Source organism: Balaenoptera ricei, chromosome 2 (genome assembly GCF_028023285.1).
Source record: "Balaenoptera ricei isolate mBalRic1 chromosome 2, mBalRic1.hap2, whole genome shotgun sequence".
NCBI lineage: Eukaryota > Metazoa > Chordata > Mammalia > Artiodactyla > Balaenopteridae > Balaenoptera > Balaenoptera ricei.
This window is the reverse complement of record NC_082640.1, coordinates 65,731,771-65,752,931: the sequence shown is the minus strand read 5'-3', so window position 1 is coordinate 65,752,931 and position 21,161 is coordinate 65,731,771. Positions and strand designations below refer to the sequence as shown.

Below are 21,161 nucleotides of genomic sequence, written 5' to 3'. Positions count from 1 at the left end.
GTTATATCCCTAGGACTTATTTATCTCATAACTGGAGTTTTGTATCTTTTGACTGCCTTCATCCAATTCCCCTTCCTCTCACCCATCCCCTGCCTCTGGTAGCCACAAATTTGATTTCTTTCTCTGACTTTGTTTTTGAAGTATAATCAACCTCCAACACTATGTTAGTTCCTGTTACACAACATAGTGATTCGATACTTCTATACATTTCAAAGTGATCACCATGATGATAAGTCTAGTTACCATCTCTCATCATACAAAGATATTACATAATTGTTGACTATATTCCTCACGCTGTATATTTCATACCCATGACTCATTTATTTTGCAACTGGAAGTTTTTGCCTCTTAATCTCCCTCACCTATTGCTTTCCTCCCTACCCCATCCCCTCTGGCAACCACCTGTTTGTTCTCTATATCTATAAATGTTTCTGTTTTGTTGTGTTTTTTATTTTCCATATATAAGTGAAATCATACGGTATTTTGTCTTTCTCTGTCTGATGTATTTCACTTAGCATAATACCCTCTAGGTCCATCCATGTTGTTGCAAATGGTAAGATTTCACCCTTTTTTATGGCTGAGTAATATTTATATATATACAACAACATCTTCATCCATTCATCTATTGATGGGCACTTGGGTTGCTCCATATTGTGGCTATTGTAAATAATGCTGCAATAAACATAGGGGTGCACATATATTTTCTAATTAGTGTTTTTCTTTTCTTCAGATATATACCCAGGAGTGGAATTGCTGGATCATATGGTAGTTCCATTTTTAATTTTTTGAGGAGTTTCCATAATGTTTTCCATAGTGGCTGCACTAATTTACATTCCCATCAACAGTGCATGAGGGTTCCCTTTTCTCCCCATTCCTGCTTCTTCTTTTCAGCTTCTCTGTCTTCTTGGAAATAACGTTTTAAGTTTGTTTTTGTTTTGTTTTGTTTGTGTGCCTTGAAGACACCAGTCTATCTTTCTTTTTCTACTCCTCCATCTTTTTTAAAATTTAATTTTATTTTTTATTTTAATTTAATTTATTTATTTATTTATTTTTGTGGCTATGTCGCACAGCTTGTGGGATCTTAGTTCCCCAACCTGGGATTGAACCCGGGTCCTCAGCAGTGAAAGCGCAGAGTCCTAACCACTGGACTGCCAGGGAACTCCCCTCTTTTTGTTTGTTTGCTTTTCATTCACATTTTATTTTATTTTTTACATGAAGAAAATAGCTGTTTTATTTTTTACATGAAGAAAATCGCTGTTTTATTTTATTTTTTACATAAAGAAAATAGAACTGTTAGTGTTCTTGAATAAAAAAGAAAATGAGTCGGAAGACTACTTTCCACACTGTCCACATTGCATATTTCTGAAGTATCAGTACAATGCAAATCTGATCCCTAAAACATGTGCCTACTGCTCTCCAGCCAGCTGACTTTGTCACAGCAAGGGGCCTGTGAGCCTTGAAGATGCAAATCTATGGTAAGGCAGTACTTTAGTGAATATTAGGCAAACCTGGCTGAGGAATGCTAGAGAAGAGAGAAGTACATTTGCCACCCCTTGCCACAAACACCCCTTGTGTTTGTCTTGGATGACTTGTTGCCCCCGACTGGTTAAATCCAGAAAGCACTGTAGTCTTTTAGTCCAAGGCAATGGAACCACATATGAAAATCCAACGCAACCATATGCCTTTAAATTCAAGCAGATCCAACAAAGATTTCTGCTCAGAAGCTAGAAAGATCCTGCTCAGATTCCGTATGTGAAGCTTACATTGCTACCAAAGAACTCCCAACCCCTCTGTACCACTTTGCTGTTGAAGTTCTTACCATCTAACTCTTCTGTTTTCTGTATCCCCTGTTTATCCTTGTGAGATCTTCTGGTACCCTGATCATCACAGGCTAATGAATAGAACTTCTCTGGATTTTCTTCTGATCACCCAGGACTATAGATAACAGAATTCTCCACCAGATGCTGGGATTCCATATTCCCTTCCTTTTGATTTCTTGAAGGTTTCCACTTAAGGATTTGTCTTTGACACCTGAAAAGCCAGGCCCTGTATAGATCCTGTGGTGGGGTCCTTATTCTGGCATCAATCACATAATGTGGCCTGCAGAGACAAACTGTGATATATCCCTAGATGTCTGTATCTGCTGAGTGATGAGTGAGACTTGTCTTTTTCTAGTTCAGTTCTGTTTAATGGGGGAACTTTTAAAATTTAAAACCTTTCAGGTCACATTGGTATCAATGTAAAAATCTTAAGCTATTTAGGAACTGACTAGGATTCTGCAAATTCCTCATATCAATAATTAATCTGACCAGTAACCTCCTAGGTCAACTGATGCCTTCATCTGCCTCTGAATTCCTTAGAATTAGATTTGTTTTTATGTTACTTCAGGTACTGGGGGGTAGGGAAAGAATCTATGGCAAAGGCAGTTCATGAGAACAAGAGAGCAAGATATTTGGCTGGTCTTGGGTTTAACCGACTGAGCAACTTGTCTATTTTTCTTCCTATTCACCTGGGCAATCAGAATCAAAAGTGAGAGTCATAAAGCCACTATGTGTCAAAGCTAAGATAATGCTTGAAGTCACAACAGATAGTGACTGTTTTACTGGATAGCTTAACAGTATGTGTGGCCCTGGTGGAATGCTTTGAGAAGACATATTACACATGAAGGTTTCTGTGATTGAAGTGCCTTAAATGTGCCCAGAGTTTCTGATAAATACAGAAACAGGTTACATTCATCCTCCAAATCAGAGAAACTTAGACTGAGACAATCTCCATATCTTATGTATAATTTTGAAAATATTAAAAATATAATTCTCAGACCAATAGATGGTAACTACAGGCCGAAGTTTAATTAACTCAATAGTGAGGGAACCGGTGGGAAGACAAAGCTTGTTCAAAGAGGATAAGAGACACTGATATATAGTCAATGAAAAATAAATAATGCTGGAATAAGATTAAGTTATTGAACAGGTTAATATCCTACAGAGCACTAAACTCATAACCCTATGGGTTATCTTTTCTATTAGACAGAACAAACTACATTCCTACTTGGCAAAAATTATCATTACATCTTATTAGTTTTCCACAATTTAGTATGTAATGTTACAGAGTTTGGGCTCTAGTTAGTTGTAAACAGTCAGATGATCCTTAGGTAGGTTTGTTGACAGTGCTCTGATAGGACATTGAAAGGACATGCAGTCATCCCTTTGCCTAATTTCCAAGTTTTGGTTATCAACACTTGAGTACACCCTTCATTCTATAATCACGTATCACAGTTTTACAAAACTGTTTTTTATACTATGTGTTTTTTACTTGAATATATTTTATTATTTATTTCTTCTCATGTCATTAAGTGTTCTTTGAAAATATAATTTTTAAGAGCTACATAATATATATGGATATATATAATAATTTACTTAATAGTTCCCTTTTGTTAGACTTACATTGTGTCCTTTGTGAGTGTCTGTGTTGTGATGAATATCCTTGTCTATAAATCTTTGTCTGCATCTCTGATTGTTTCCCTAAGGAATTGTAAGATAGGCTTTAGTAGATGAGTTCACCCTCATAAAGCTTATGTGAGGGGGGAGTTGAGATTTGATGAGGAAAAAAGTCTATATTTTAGGGTGTGGCTCACAGTGTGATTCCAGGACCAGCAGCATCAACACCACCCAAGAACTTGTTAGAAATGCAGATTTTTGGATGCTATCCCAGAAACTCTGGAGGTAGGACTCAGCAATTTGTGTTTTTAGCAAGCCCTCCAGATGATTCTGATACACACAAAAGTTTGAGAACCACTGTTTTAGGGAACGTGAGCTTGGGAGTATAAAAGAATTGAATGAAAGTCTTCTCTAATACCTGTGAGGTCAAATTACTGTTAGAAAGCATCACTCTGTCCTAAGCCATATTTTTAGGGTACTGTAATTTTCTCCAACCGTTCTAGGTATTTCAAGAGCAAAGCAGACAGAGGAATAATTTTGTTCAAAGTTTTGTCTGTTTTCCCATCTGGTTTAGCTGCTGTTATTATTATTCTTGTTATTATTAATATTCACTATTATTATTAGATTTAAGTGTAAGGTGAGATAATCTTAAATGCCTGAATACCTGACTCTGGATGAAGGTTAATGAAGGATTCCTATGAGTCCAGAGGATGTTAATGGTTTGGATGAACTGACTTAGGAGTGTTCAGGGGTAGAGTGCTTTCTAGGAAAGGAACAGATTCTGCCAGTGTTGTGGTGTGACAAAGGGGACTGATGAGGGGGTTGTGGTCATAAGGGAGTGTGGTGTGTGTATGTGTGTGTGTGTGTGTGTGTGTGTGTATGAATGAGAGAGAGAGAGAGAGAGATAAGGGAGAGAGGAAGAACTATAGTCACTCTGTGATGGAACATAATAGGTGTATGATAAATATTTTTATAAATTAAATTGGATTGGATTGGTTGTGGTAATATAAGTCTGGATTTGGCTATGATGTAAGATGGCTGAGGTTAAATGGAGATAGAAATTCATGACGTTTAAATGTGCGTTATCTTTACATAGTGATCAGCATATATGAAGCTTCAAGGTATGATCCAGGTTCTGGAAACATTTAAGAAGGTAGAAATGGTTCTTTGAGGCAATAAACAATGACAACAGAAGTAAATAGTGATAGACAGATGATGATAAAGATGGATTGTATGAACTTCATTTTACCCTTTCTTTGCCATTGCTCCTTTCCCTCTACTGAATAATGGTAGTAGGAGAAAGTAGGATCTGTAGGAGGGAGAAAAATAAAAGGGAAGTGGTTTTTGTTTTGTTTTTTTGTTAGAGGAGAGTCCAGTTGGAGGCAGTTGGACAGGTAAGGTAGCCATCGAAGATAGGAATTAGGGAGACAGTGGGTAGGCCCTAACCATTAGGGAACTTAAGAGGGGGCATTTTGTTTTATTTTATTATTTTTTTAATATTTATTTATTTGGTTGCACTGGGTCTTCATTTCATCAGGTGGGCTCCTTAGTTGCGGCTCCAGGGATCCTTAATTGCAGTATGTGGGCTCCTTAGTTGCGGCAGGCAGGCTCCTTAGTTGCGACTCGCGGGTTCCTTAGTTGTGGCTTGTGTGCTCCTTAGTTGTGGCACGCAAACTCCTAGTTGTGGCATGCATGTGGGATCTAGTTCCCTGACCAGGGATCTGGTCCTGGGCTTTTGTTTGTTGGAAGATTTTTAATCACAGTGTTAATTTCAGTGCTTGTGATTGGTCTGTTTATATTTTCTGTTTCTTCCTGGTTCAGTCTCAGAAAGTTGTGCTTTTCTAAGAATGTGTCCATTTCTTCCAGGTTGTCCATTTTATTGGCATAGAGTTGCTTGTAGTAATCTCTCATGATCCTTTGTATTTCTGCAGTGTCAGTTGTTACTTCTTTTTCATTTCTAATACTATTGATTTGAGTCTTCTCCCTTTTTTTCTTGATGAGTCTGGCTAATGGTTTATCAATCTTGTTTATCTTCTCAAAGAACCAGCTTTTAGTTTTATTGATTTTTGCTATCGTTTCCTTCAGATCTTTTTAATTTTTTCTGATCTGATCTTTATGATTTCTTTCCTTCTGCTAACTTTGGGGGGTTTTTGTTCTTCTTTCTCTAATTGCTTTAGGTGTAAGGTTAGCTTGTTTATTTGAGATGTTTCTTGTTTCTTGAGGTAGGATTGTATTGCTATAAACTTCCCTCTTAGAACTGGTTTTGCTGCATCCCATAGGTTTTGGGTCATGTTTTCGTTGTCATTTGTCTCTAGGTATTTTTTGATTTCCTCTGATTTCTTCAGTGATCTCTTGGCTATTTAGTAGGGTATTGTTTAGCCTCCATGTGTTTGTATTTTTTACAGATTTTTTCCTGTAATTGATATCCAGTCTCATAGCATTGTGGTCAGAAAAGATACTTGATATGATTTCAATTTTCTTAAATTTACCAACGCTTGATTTGTGACCCAAGATATGATCTATCCTGGAGAATGTTCCATGAGTACTTGAGAAGAAAGTGTATTCTGTTGTTTTTGGATGCAATGTCCTATAAATATCAATTAAGTCCATCTTGTTTAATGTATCATTTAAAGCTTGTGTTTCCTTATTTATTTTCATTTCGGATGATCTGTCCATTGGTGAAAGTGGGGTGTTAAAGCCCCCTACTATGATTGTGTTACTGTCGATTTCCCCTTTTAGGGCTGTTAGCATTTGACTTATGTATTGAGGTGCTCCTATGTTGGGTGCATAAATATTTACAATTGTTATATCATCTTCTTGGATTGATCCCTTGATCATTATGTAGTGTCCTTCTTTGTCTCTTGTAATAGTCTTTATTTTAAAGTCTATTTTGTCTGATATGATAATTGCTACTCCAGCTTTCTTTTGATGTCCATTTACATGGAATATCTCTTTCCATCCCCTCATTTTCAGTCTGTATGTGTTTCTAGGTCTGAAGTGGGTCTCTTGTAGACAGCATATATATGGGTCTTGTTTTGAATCCATTCAGCCAGTCTATGTCTTTTGGTTGGAGCATTTAATACATTTACATTTAAGGTAGTTATCAATATGTATGTTCCTATTACCATTTTCTTAATTGTTTTGGGTTTGTTATTGTAGGTCTTTTCCTTCTCTTGTGTTTCCTGCCTAGAGAAGTTCCTTTAGCATTTGTTGTAAAGCCGCTTTGGTGGTGCTGAATTGTCTTAGCTTTTGCTTGTCTGTAAAGGTTTTAATTTCTCCGTGGAATCTGAATGAGATCCTTGCTGGGGAGAGTAATCTTGGTTGTAGGTTTTTCCCTTTCCTCACTTTAAAAATGTCCTGCCACTCCCTTGTGGCTTGCAGAGTTTCTGCTGAAAGATCAGCTGTTAACCTTATGGGGATTCCCTTGTATGTTATTTGTTGTTTTTCCCTTGCTGCTTTTAATATTTTTTCTTTGTATTTAATTTTTGATAGTTTGATTAATATGTGTCTTGGCATCTTTCTCCTTGGATTTATCCTGTATGGGACTCTCTGCACTTCCTGGACTTGACTATTTCCTTTCCCATATTTGGGAAGTTTTCAACTATAATCTCTTTAAGTATTTTCTCAGTCCCTTTCTTTTTCTCCTCTTCTTCTCGGACCCCTATAATTCACATGTTGGTTTGTTTAATGTTGTCCCAGAAGTCTCTGAGACTGTCCTCAGTTCTTTTCATTCTTTTTTCTTTATTCTGCTCTGCAGTAGTTATTTCCACTATTTTATCTTCCAGGTCACTTATCCGTTCTTCTGCCTCAGTTATTCTGCTACTGATTCCTTCTAGAGAATTTTTAATTTAATTTATTGTGTTGTTCATCCTTGTTTGTTTGCTCTTTAGTTCTTCTAGTTCCTTGTTAAACGTTTCTTGTATTTTCTCCATTTTGCTTCCAAGATTTTGGATCATCTTTACTATCATTACTCTGAATTCTTTTTCAGGTAGACTGCCTATTTCCTCTTCATTTGTTTGGTCTGTTGGGTTTTTACCTTGCTCCTTCATCTGCTGTGTGTTTCTCTGTCTTCTCATTTTGCTTAATTTTCTCTGCTTGGGAGCTCCTTTTCCCAGGTTGCAGGTTTGTAGTTCCCGTTGTTTTTGGTGTCTGCCCGCAGTGGCTAAGGTTGGTTCACTGGGTGCTGTAGGCTTCCTGGTGGAGGGGGCTGGTACCTGTGTTCTGTTGGATGAGGCTGGATCTTGTCTTTCTGGTAGGCAGGACCATGTCTGGTGCTGTGTTTTGGGGTGTCTGTGACCTTATTATGATTTTAGGCAGCCTCTGTGCTAATGGGTGGGGTTTTGTTCCTGTCTTGCTAGTTGTTTGGCATAGGGTGTCCAGCACTGTAGCTTGCTGGTCGTTGAGTGGAGCTGGGTCTTAGCATTGAGATGGAGTTCTCTGGGAGAGCTTTTGCCATTTGATATTACATGGAGCTGGGAGGTCTCTGGTGGACCATTGTCATGACCTCAGCTCTCCCATCTCAGAGGCACAGGCCTGACACCCGGCCAGAGCACCAAGACCCTGTAAGAAAGAAAGAAAGAGAGAGAGAGAGAGAGAGGGAGGGAGGGAGGGAAGGAGGGAGGGAGGAAGGAAGGAAGGAAAGAAGGAAGGAAGGAAAGAAGGAAGAAGGAAGGGAGGAAGGAAATAAAGTTATTAAAATTAAAAAATAATAATAAAAATTATTACAAATAAAGAAATTAAAGTAATAATAAAAAAGAAAGAAGAGAGCAACCAAACCGAGAAACAAATCCACCAATGATAACCAGTGCTAAAAACTATACTAATAAAAAAAAAACCAAAAAACGGACAGACAGAACCCTAGGACAAATGGTAAAAGCAAAGCTATACAGATAAAATCACACAAAGAAGCATACACATACACACTCACAAAAAGAGAAAAAGGAAAGAATATATATATCTATATATAAAAATAAAAGGAAGAGAGCAACCAAATCAATAAACAAGTCTACCAATGATAATAAACTCTAAATACTAAACTAAGATAAACATAAAACCAAAACCAAATTAGATGTAGAATGCAAACCCCAAGTCTACACTTGCTCCCAAAGTCCACAGCCTCAATTTTGGGATGATTCCTTTTCTATTCAGGTATTCCAGAGATGCAGGGTACATCAAGTTGATTGTGGAGATTTAATCTGCTGCTCCTGAGGCTGCTGGGAGAGATTTCCTTTTCTTTGTTTGCACAGTTCCTGGGGTTCAGCTTTGGATTTGGCCCCGCCTCTGCATGGAGGTCACCTGAGGGTGTCTGTTCCCCGCTCAGACAGGATGGGGTTAAAGTAGCGGCTGATTCGGGGGCTCTGGCTCACTCAGGCCGGGGGGAGGGAGGGGTACGGATGCGGGGTGAGCCTGTGGTGGCAGAGGCCAGCGTAGTGTTGCAGCAGCCTGAGGCGCGCCGTGTGTTCTCCCGGGGAAGTTGTCCTTGGATCACAGGACCCTGGCAGTGGCGGGCTGCACCGGCTCCCGGGAGGGGAGGTGTGGAGAGTGACCTGTGCTTGCACACAGGCTCCTTGGTGGCCGCAGCAGCAGCCTTAGCGTTTCATGCCCGTCTCTGGTGTCCGTGCTGATAGCCGCGGCTCGCACCCATCTCTGGAGCTCGTCTAGGTGGCGCTCTGAATCCCCTCTCCTTGCGCACCCAGAAACAATGGTCTCTTGCCTCTTAGGCAGGTCCAGACTTTTTCCTGGACTCCCTCCCAGCTAGCCGCGGCGCACTAGCCCCCTTCAGGCTGTGTTCACGCAGCCAACCCCAGTCCTCTCCCTGCGATCCAACCGACCGAAGCCCGAGCCTCAGCTCCCAGCCCCCACCCGCCCCAGCGGGTGACCAGACAAGCCTCTCGGGTTGGTGAGTGCTGGTCGGCACCGATCCTCTGTGCGGGAATCTCTCCGCTTTGCCCTCCGCACCCCTGTGGCTGCGCTCTCCTCCGCGGCTCCGAAGCTCCCCACCTCCGCCACCCGCAGTCTTCTCCCGTGAAGGGGCTTCCTAGTGTGTGGAAACATTTCCTCCTTCACACCTCCCTCCCAGAGATGCAGGTCCCGTCCCTATTCTTTGTCTCTGTTTTCTCTTTTGCCCTGTCCAGGTACATGGGGATTTTCTTGCATTTTGGGAAGTCTGAAGTCCTCTGCCAGCATTCAGTAGGTGTTCTGTAGGAGTTGTTCCACATGTAGATGTATTTCTGATGTATTTGTGGGGAGGAAGGTGATCTCTACGTCTCACTCCTCTGCCATCTTGAAGGTCTCTCCTCAAGAGCTCTTGTTGATAGGGTCATCTGGAAAGGCTGCTCCAAGGAGATATTTGAGCCAAGACTTGAATAACGTGAAGGAGTGAACCATGTGAAGTTCTGGGGGAAGAACATTAAGGAAGAAGAAACAGCAAGGGTAAACACCCCAGGCAGAAATGAATTTGTCAAGTTAGAGATGGCAAGAAAGCTCCTGTGGCTGGAGCAGAGTGAGTGGGGGCGCTGGAGTCTTGGTAGGAGATAAGCTGGAGGAAGAGTCAGTAGCCAGAGAGTTTAGGGCCTTGAGGACTGAGGTAAGGAATTTAGGTTGTATTCTAAGGTGAAAGGAATTGCCTTGAATAAGTGCCTTGTGCTAAAGTTCCTAGAAGTAGGATTGTTCTTTCCTAAACATAGGACTTTCAAGCTGACTTTGGGACATTTCCGCAATGGGACTGCATCTTTAATATTATAATTAAATCAATGAAAAAAGGTTTTAATATATAATTTTATATTTCTCTCTATATATATTTCTGTGTCTGTCTGTCTATCTGCCTGCCTATCTACCTATCTAGAAAGAATAAATGAAAATGAGTTATGCCTTAGAGTTTTTGATTTACAGTAGATGTGGTACATCTGTATTTCTACTCTACTTACTCTGATTTTCAGAATCAAGAAAATCTCAAATCTGGAGAATCTAAAAAGCTTAGATGTCTTGGACCTTCATGGAAATCAGGTATTGTTAAAGCCCTTTATTTATTTCTTTCTTATTTGAAAAAACTCTAGGAAATTTCATATAAAAGTTTTAAGAATTACACTTGTGTTGAATTTTTCCAGAGTTACTTTACTGATTCACTGAAATTAGCTATGGTATTAAGGTATTAAGCTCATTTATATAAGGTTTGGTAATTCCTCAGTGGTAAGTGACAGATAAAACTTATAAAACATTTAGAATTCTTATAGTTATGACAATTTTGATTCTTATTTAGTCTTTTATTAACTTATAGCCAACCCCAACCCAAGAACTAGAATATTACTAATGATTTTCTTCTATGTAAGTGTTCTTTCTTTATTCCAAGATACCACTATTCTGGATTTCACATTTATCATTCCTTTATTGGTGTTTTTAGTTGGTTTTATCACATACATATGTGTCTAAATAATATATTGTTTAGTAGTATTGTCTTTTAATTTAAAAAAAAGGTGTCAAACTATATATTGTCATCCAGTGTTTGCTTTTTGGATACAACATTATGTTACTGAGTTTCATCTATTTTGACTACATAGCTGTAGTTTATCTTTATTGTTGTATGTTCCACAGCTTGATTATACAAAAACCTTTTTCTCTGTTTTATTATTGATAGACATTTGGGTTGATTCCTTTTTGTTTGTTTGGTTTTTTTTTTGTTTGTTTCCTATTAGGATAGTACTTATAAGAACATTCTTGTACATGTTTCTTCCATACATCATATGTACTCTAAGGTATATATCTAGGAGTGAAACTGATGGGTCACAGGTTATTTAAACGTGTAACTTTAAAAGTTAATGCCAAATTGTCTTCCAAAGCGATTGTACCAGTTTATACTCCCACCAGTAACACATAATAGATCCTGTTGCTTCACATCCTTTTCAACATTTGGAATTTTCAGACTTCTTAATTTGTGCCAATTGAATTGGTATAAAGTGGTGTCCCCTTATGGTTTTGATTTATAATTCTGTGATTACTGTATAACCTGGGATCATTATTGCATTTGATTAGTTTGTCTACCCATATATTTGTCTGTCTTAATTTCTCTGTCTGGTTTGTTATGTTCCCTCTCCTTATTCTTCTCTTGCAGAGCATCTTGGCTGTTTTTTAACCCTTTTCTCTTACATTTAAATTTTAGTCTTTGCAATATGAGTACTTATTTATAAATAGCTACATGAGCTACATACTCATGCAGAAGGTAAAACCCCTCCTGAGGTGGTAAGTGTACATTGTGGGGTGATCTGGGTGTCCCTGCCTGTTGAGAACAAATCTCCCACTTGCAGTTGGTCAGGGGTAAGCCTCAGTGTGATCTCTTTAGGCCTTCTAATAGCTGTTAGTCCTAATCATTTTGTTGAAAAGCTAATATAATTAATAAAACCTTGATAGATGTATTAGATAGGCCACATCTGCTAGGTTCTAATCTCATCCCAGCCCCATCTATATGTCTGCCTGTGTGTGCACTCAGAGGGAGGAGTGTTGATGCCTGGGAATTGTCCAGCTCTGCAGGCTGGTTAGTATCACTCTAGTAGAGGGAAAGTTACCCAGTTAGTTAGATGGTGTTGAAAGAGGAAGAAGAATTAGAGTCTTGTCAGTAAGAGAGCATCATATATAAAAGCACTGAGACTAAAAACAACATGATAAGTATGTTTTACTGTTGGAGAATTTAGCACATGTTGAGGGATGGTGAGAGATGAGGCAAGAGAGGTAGGTTTAAGGCCAGACTGTGGAAGGCTTTGTATGCTGTAATAAGGAATTGCTATTTTATCTTTCTGTAACCCACTATTTTAAATACCATTCATCAGTATAAGTGAAACATTTTATGGTAGCAATATTTTTCTTAAGTTTATTTTAAAATGTATATATGAGAAATAAGCATTTATGTGGTTTTTATATTATAATATACATTTAAGAATTCATGGGCATTACCCAAGATCTATAAGAGCAACTGGTAAATGGATAATGTATCACTTGGTCTATATATTAGAACAAGTCACCTTGTTACCTTGTTAGCTGACCTGTGTTATGTGTTATGTGTTAAATGAAAATCTGAGTCTTGTTTCAAATATTTAAATCCAATAAACAAAAATTTGGAGTATTTCAAAGCAAAGACAGTCTTGGTGACTAAAAAGTCAGGAGATACACTATTCAAGTTGAAACAACGTGCAACTCTAAAAAAATAGCATCAGGTAGTTAAAAAACTAAAAGAAAATTAAGTGACTATTTTTTGTGTTTTGAATTTACTTCCATTGGAAATAAAAATGATACGTGGTGTACATTGTGAAATGAAATATAATTGGTTTATGGATGTGAAAACATTGAGAATAATAGTGATAGTGTTCAAGAAACAGATTGGGGAATGTAAAGAGTTGAGGGGAGGTGAAACTGGAGACAGAGAACAGCTGAGAGACTAACTCAATAATCTTGGTGAGAAGTGATGGCAACTTAAAGTTGTAGTGATAGGGATATAACAAGGGGGCAGATTGGATAAATAGTTAAAAAGTAAAAACATTAAGATTTAGCAATTGATTGTATGTGAGTAGCAAAGAATACAGAGGAATATGAGAGGTTGACTCTCAGTTTATGACCTAGATTTTTTTTTGTCTACCAGAAAATGTTCTCTTGGTAAACGCTTGCTTTAACATGGACACAAATGTGCTTCAAAAAGAATCTGTTCTTTCAGTGAGATCTTTTCCTTCAGGGAGAGCTGGCTCTTTCTGTGGTTGCTTGCCTGAAAGCAGATGTCTTTCCTATTGCTGAGTAGGAAGGTTGTCTTTATCCAGATAGAGCAGTCTGGGTTACTAGTATACACATACATAAGACTGGAGTATCCAGCTTTCCTAGACGTACTAAAAAGCTCTCCTGTCTACCTTGAGACTCTCTCTTATCAGTGTGACCCAGGATTAGGCTTTTGAACATTCCTATCATCTCTTCTTCTGGCTGTGAAATTTATTAACTGATCAAGAACTCTGCTCTCACCCTACACCACCTTTTTTCTGAAATTTCTGTCATTTGCTCTATGCCTGTGACTTTGTCCATGGCTGCAACAAGTAACAGACTATTCCATCAGAGATGTTGCACACAATTCTGACCTGTCTGATAGCAAACCAAGAAGCTGAACAATATCCCCAGTGACTTTTTAAAAATTACAGATTGATACCTATATATAAGAGTTAACAACGTTTCTTTCCAGAGTGACCAAACTAAGATGTAGGCATTCTAATTATATGTCCCACCAGGACCAAATAGAATTGGAGAAAGGTAGTTTTCTAAAAGAAATGTCCCAGGATTATTAGCAGAAGGGAGAAGACACCATATACAGGTTATGTACCCCTTCATTCTGTATATTTATCTTTCTTGAGTTCAGAAAAGCTTTATGTATATGTATAAATTTATGTATATATTTACATATTGCTTTTCCATTTACCTATCTCTATTTTTTTAGTATTTTAGCAGAATTTCTCAAGCTTATGCTGTTATTATTGATTTTCTACAGTATCTATTTTACTTTTTGCTGAATCTATACATTTTAAATTCTATCACCTATTTAGTTTTGAAATGTTTTTGTCTATGTCTTACTGTACAGCTCTGTAATCTGCAAATACTGATAACCTTGTTTCTTCTTTTACAGATTTTATTTTCATTTTACATTAGTTATACCAAAAATCTCAGGACAAATTTTAAAGCATGGTCATATATTATCTTTATATATTATTGAATTTGCGATAAATATACTTAGGTTTCTCCTCTTGAATGTAGATGAAATCTAGACGGTATTTCTCGAATATAAGAGAAGGTCCAAACAATATCATAGAAAACTGGATTATAAATCTTAAAAAAAAGGCTATTTTAGCCAATATCTGCTTTGAAGTGTTAAATAGAAAATTTCAAATAATATTGTGATGGCAATACAGATGAGAAAATTAATCTTCAGTGATTGTGAAATTTGTTTTAATGTTCAGAAGAAAAGTGTTGTGTATAACTCATTGTTACTTAAGTACATTACATTAAAAGGTTGAAGCCCTCTGCAAGAAGCCCTGTTTCTGGGCCATGTAGAAACTCATCCCGTTGTGCTACGCTTGCTGTATTACAGTAGTGGGGCTGAAAGTCATGTTGAGCTCTCATCATTTCATGGGCTATACCCTTTAACTTATCCTTACTTGTGCAACTCACATTCCTCTGCTGCAGTTCAGTGCTTATGTGCATGTGTATATTCCATAATTCAAGTCCACCATATTGTACCCTGCCTAAACATTATCTGTCTCCTCTCTTAAGCAGTTTCACTAATAAAGAATATCCATCCTCACCCTCTACTGGGGATTCTAGTTCCTTGAATCTTTTCCATTCAGACTCTTGATTGCTCTCAGGATCCTGCAGTAGAAATGGAGAATTAAAAAGGGGAACTTGGTAACATTCCTTTTCCTTGCCTTTTCTCTCAGAAAAATCTTGTTTGATCAAAACATTGTGAGCTTATGCCTTGGGCTCACAGTTTCTATTTCACAGCTAGTACGTATATTTCTCTTCACCTTCATGGGACCTGGCACAGTGTTGGACACTTAGAGATGCCCAAGCAATGGACTTATTGATTATTTGATAAAATATACTTACCATGGTCAAATTATAAAATATGTTCTGTTAGTTAATTTTCACAAGTTAAGTAACTTCACAATATCTACAACAGAGGAAACTGGAAATAGATTTTGAAATGTCTTTATATAAACTTGTCACTGAATTCAATGACTATGTCTTTTGTTTTTATAACATGCACATCTGAGATTTATGCCTGCTAATCATCCCTTCCTCATTTTTTAACAGATTACCAAAATTGAAAATGTCAATCATTTGTGTGATTTGAGAGTTTTAAATCTTGCCAGGAACCTTTTAAGTCATGTTGATAATCTTAATGGGCTGGATTCACTAACTGAGCTTAACCTGCGACACAATCAAATCACTTTTGTGGTGAGTATTAAAATGGAATCAATATGTGATTTCTGGCTTTTCTTTTAAGGGAATGAAATAAATGTTATAGCATTGCTGTCTGCAAAGTAAGAATCTAAAGTAATTTAGTTTTTTTCTGAATTTAAATTGTGAATATAATTGTTAAGCTTTATAATATTTTGATTTGGGAAATGTGGTGTTTTCCATTCTAAAAGATAAATGTAAAATTAGGAGCACAAGTGTTATCAGTAAATGAATCAACTAGTGGTAAATGAATACTGAATCCTTTCCTGTGTTGTTATAGGAATACAATTAATAAGAAAGAAGGTTATTGTTGACTGAAAGTTGATAACTTGTTGCACCAAGAGGGAAAAGGCACAGAGAAGAGTGGTTGAGGGCTTTGAAGACATGCATAAATATCATATTCTTTGCAGTTTTTCAAAGGCAGCTTGGTATGGTGGAAAGAGCATTGTTACATAGGACATGAGAGGCCAAGTGCAGGCCTGCTTCAGCTCTCATTATCTATGTGACCTTGGGTAAATCACTTTAACTCTGTAAGCCTCAGTTTACTTTTCTCTAAAATGAGGACATTGAGCTAGATCATCGCTAGAGTCCTTTTCGGCTTGCTGGTTCTGAAAAAAGATATAAATATTGTAGAAAGCTGGCATGTGAGCAGGAAGAAGAGTTGGCATTGTGGGGACAAAACTATATAGAAAGGCTACTCTGAAACTCTGAGGATGAACTTCGTTAGATTTATAGTTTTATTCAAGTTTAGCAACTAAATCACAGCTTGATGCTCAGGTATTTTGAACTTGTGCATATATGAAGAGCTCTAGAAACACGACTTTCAGCTGTATGACCTGATGCAGGCCAAGAAGACATCTGAGGATTTATAAAAACATTTGTTCTTTTAACAAGTTTCCTTTGTTTACATGGAATAGAAAAACTACATTAGGTTTTCTTTGGGTATCGTTTAAGCACTTTTAAAGGTAAAATCTGATTAACTTTTTCAAGACATTGAGTTCCTTAGTAAATAGTTAAATGTACTGTAAGTGGTACACTGGAAAAAGCTGGGAGACAGATGATGCCTTATCTCTAGGCCTCATTTTACAGATTGGTTTCATTTTGAAATTTTCCCAGAAAGTCTGAGCCAAGTAATGCTCATATCTTCTAGGAGGTTGGGATAATTTCAGAACCTTCTCTAAGACATGGAGTTATCCCAGAACCTCTAAATTCTGCCAGCTCTTCCCCCAGACTGGATTTAAATATTGGAAATGGCTTGTTTATTTTAAAAGGCGCCCATATTAATCTGTTACATTGCTGTCTCTAGAACTGTTCAGACTGGACTTAATCTGTCCTAGGGACATTGGGTATGGTAAGAATCCAAAAAGCTTTGGTAGAGTGGAGTACAGAAATCTATTGGCCTTAGCGTATTCCTGTCTATGTTTTGTCTTTCATTTGGAAAATGTATAATACACATCCAGGAATTTGCTTACCGAATTTCCCATTGAGTATTATGTCTAATCATTACTGTTATAGATTAGGCAGCAGTAAACATCTTATGGAAAAGGAAATTGTCTTAATATCTAAAAGTGAAAAAGATTTATTAAGTATTATGCATATGGTATAATTATCATGATAATAAGTATCATGCATATTAATTGATTGGATATTGTGAATATATGTGTAAGAAAAAATCAGAAACTTTTCCAACTCTATTTCTTTTTTGAAGCATCCTTTTCCTAAAAGAGCCAAGAGACTTTTAAATCTGAGGATTCTTTTTTTGGGGTTTTTTTTTTAAATTGTCTCTTCTTTTTTCCAGGGTCAGTTATCATACTTATTCTTTTTGCTTTTTTTTCTCTTGTGGTTTTGATTTTCCTCAATAGCTGGTAATCCTTAAATGAAGGACTATGTTAAGGAGTGGCTGGCTCTCCTGTGCAGCTGAATAGGTCTTTTTAACCACAAAATCTCTCCCTAGAATGATCACTAGATTTGTGTAAGTTGTTGAATCCCACACACTGGCTGACTTCCCTTTAGCGTGAGTGGAAGGGAATAGGGAGCCTCACTCTGTAACTGCCAAAATAAGAAAAACTACTTTGTGTATGTGTGTGGGTGCGGGTAAGAAGGACTTCAGTAACTTTTGCGTCAGCTGAAATTGCCATTCCTTTTCCCCCTCTGGTTCTACTGTAGCAGTTATTAACCATCTCCATAGATAAAATACCCATGCTGTCCATCCTTCCTTGATACTGTTTTGTTGGAGAACAGATCCTGAGGCTCTAGCTGAGGTTTTCTTCAGCCAGCTGCTCTGTACCCGGTTGTGTGTGTGCATGACAGGGGTGGGAGTGGGCTGGGGGTGGGGTGGGTTTGTTGGTGTTCCAGGAATAGCTGTTGAGTAGACAGATCTTTAATAACACATCTACTTGATTAGCCACAGTTACCCATAGTCCACGCCTGTTCTTTGTATGTACTGACTCTGAGCGTGGAAGGTGGCGTTCTTCTGGAAGGAATTGCTGCATTTGCAGTGCAGCATCTCTCCTGCCAGTTCTGAGCCGCAGTTTTCTCTGTTCAGGGTTATCCCCAGTGAGATCCTATCTGCTTTCCACCTTCCTGAAATTCATCAAAAATGTTGATCTATTAATAGCTCTCTTGTTTTTATCATTTCCATGGATTCACTCATTTTGTGTATTTTTTGTTTGTTTGTTTGACCCATTGAATCTTGGGAAGGAGATGAAACAAAGGCATTACCTACTTTACCATCTTATCAGAAACCTTCTTCACTGGTATTTTCGACATAGAAAAGTCATTGTTTATTGTATTAAATTCACTGATCTTTTTCTTGGAAATTTTATAAATTTCTAACCAAATGTCTTTTAAGTTTATATGGTATCTTTCCCTTTTAAAAAACTATGAAACATTTCAGACATTCCCAAAGAATAGGAAATAATATTACAAACATCTGTATGTCCACCAATGAACTTGATAAGTAAAAACCTTTTCAATATAGTTGAGGCCTACTATGTAACCCTCCTCCAACACATTCCCTCCCTCCTTTGCAGAGGTAACCACAGTTATGAATTTGGTGTTTATTCCTATGCATGTCTTTTTCCTTTTCCTGTATATATCCCTAAACAACCCCATATATATACCCCTAAACAATGAAGTAATTGTTTTGCATGCTTTTAAGTGTTCTGTAAATGATATCATCAAACTGTACATATCTTCTGTAAGTTACGTTTATTATGCTTTGAGATTTATCTATGTTGATACCTGTAGCTCCAGTTCACTAATTTCCATTGTTATATAGTATCCCACTGTGTGATTGTAACTAAATATTTATTCTTCTCTTTATGGACATTAATATTATTTCTAATTTTTTGTCATTAAGAAGAAATAACATTTTTGTACATGTCTTTTTGTGCATAATTATAACAATTTCTCCAGGACAGTGGCTTTCAGACATTTTTTAGCCATAATCTATAGTAATAAATAAAATTTACATTGAAACCCAGTAATTAAATACATATTTATATGAGTACATTATAAATAATGGAAACAAGCATTTCATGACTATACCTACCCTTACTGCAATCCATTCTGGTATATCCTAGTCTATTCTATCTCATTAAAAAATGTTGGACTCAAAAAAAAGTTAGTCTCAATCTACTGAATTGATTTCTTGACGAATGAAAAATTGGTTGCAACCTGCATTTGAAAAATAATGCTCAGTGGTGGATACTTGGGAGAAGCATTGCTGGGTGCCAGGATTATGCACATCATTTCATTTTATCAGCTAGCACCACGTTTTTCTCAAAGTGGTTGTACCAAATTACATTCCCATCAGCATTACCCGAGGGTTCCTTTAACCTCACAACCTTAGTGACACTTGATGTTGTCAGACATTTTCATTTCTGCCAGTCTTGTAACTATGAAATTGTATGTATTATATTGAGATTTTAATTTTAATTTCCAGTGAGATTGAATGCCTTTCATCTTTTTTTCAGTTTTGACATTGAGATTGCCTCTTCTGCAAATAGCCTTATCCTTTGCCCATTGTAATAACATTTTTTTTTTCTCTTTCATATTGATCTGTAGTATTTCTTTTGTTTCTGCTGTCTTTTGAGAAACAGAAGTAAAAATCATCAATAGTTTCCTTTATTGTTTCTTCTTTTTGTTGGAAAAATCCTTTCTTATGGGCTGAGGACATAAAGATATTTTTCTGTGTTGTCTATCAAGAGTTTTAAAGTTATTCTTCACATAGAGGTGTTTCATCTATTTGGAATTGACTTTTGCTTGTGATGTGCAGTTGAAATCCAATTTCTTTTTTTTTTTTTTTCTCATGGATTACCAATTGTCCCAGCACGTTTTATTGAAAAGTGAATTCTTTTTGTTCTTCCCTCTCCCCTTGGCAGTATCTTCCTTTAGCAAATTAAATATCCACACATGCGTGGGTCTGTGCCTGGCCTCTCTGGTCTGTTTATTTGGTCTCTATCCATGTTCCAATATAACACTGTCATAATAACTATAACTTTCTATTATGTTCTAAGAGCTAGTAGAATGAGGTCCCCAATCTTCCTTTCCCTTTCCTTCCTTTCCCAGCCTTCCTTCCTTTTAAAAAAAATTATCTTGGTCTTTTCTTTTTCTGTATACACTCTAAAAATAGCATGTTAAGTTTCACGAATAACCCTACTGGTCTGTTTGATTGGACTATCTTTTAAATTGAAGACAGCTGATGTTTTTATGACATTGCAGGCTCAATATCATAATGTGAACATGGTATATTAATATGAATGGCAAAGTATGACTAGAGCACATTTCTCAATTCATATGTCTCATTTGATGATTTTTATGCTTTTCTCCATAGATCATTATTTGTTTTTGTTAGATATCTTCCATATATCTTATACTTTTTTGTTGTCATTGTAAATTTTTTTGGTCAGAAATAGATTTCTTACTGTTACTAGTATATGGAACCACAGTTGATTTTGGTTCATTGACCTTAAATCCAGAAACCTTGCTCAGACACTTAACAATTCTAATAATGTGTCTGTAGATTATCTTAGATTTTCTGGTTAGACAATTATAATTTTTTTCGAACAATGATAGTTTTTCTTTAATCATTATATATTTTGTTTCTACTTATTTGACTGAGCTAGACTGAAGTTTGACTTAACCTCTAGTACAAAGTTGAATAAAGAAACAAAAGTGGTCCTCCTTGCCTTATTCCTGATTTTAAAGGAAATGCATCACTGTCTATGTTTGCTAAATGCCATTTATCAGTCTGAAGAAATTATCCTCTATTTTTAGTTTGCTTAGAGTTTATATTATGAATGGTTGTTGGATTTTATTAAATAATTTTTCTACAATCCTTAGATTGTCATATGGATTCTTCTTTAATCTTAATTTTGAAAATTATATTAAAAGATTTTTGTAATGATAAGTCATTCTAGCATTTTGGGTTGTTATATATATTATGGGCTATATATCATACACATTCCTTTTTTGTTTGCTAATATTTGATTCACAATATTCACAACTATGATAATAAATGATATTGACCTGTAATTTCTTTTTATTGTTCTTTTCTGCTATCAGGGTTATACTAGCCTCATAAAATAAGTTGAAGAGTGTTTCCTATTTTAATATTCTGTGATTCCCTATTTTGATTTCCTATTTGGTATAAATCTCAGCTTATATGAGATAAAGATGATCTGTTCCTTGAATATTTTGGTAGAATTTTTCTTGTAAAATAATCTGCATAGTTTTAAACTGTTG

The 21,161-nt window shown here is 36.7% G+C and overlaps 1 protein-coding gene across 2 annotated transcripts in view; it reads left to right on the top strand.

The window, feature by feature from the left end:
• The window catches only part of LRRC49 (leucine rich repeat containing 49), a 127,971-nt gene that overhangs the window by 11,925 nt on the left and 94,885 nt on the right, over positions 1-21,161 (top strand). For both annotated transcript variants that reach the window (XM_059912861.1, XM_059912860.1), the window contains 2 exons: positions 10,376-10,442; positions 15,267-15,410. In XM_059912861.1, coding sequence (XP_059768844.1) covers positions 10,376-10,442; positions 15,267-15,410 — 211 coding nt within the window. The remainder of the gene's footprint in view (positions 1-10,375; positions 10,443-15,266; positions 15,411-21,161) is intronic.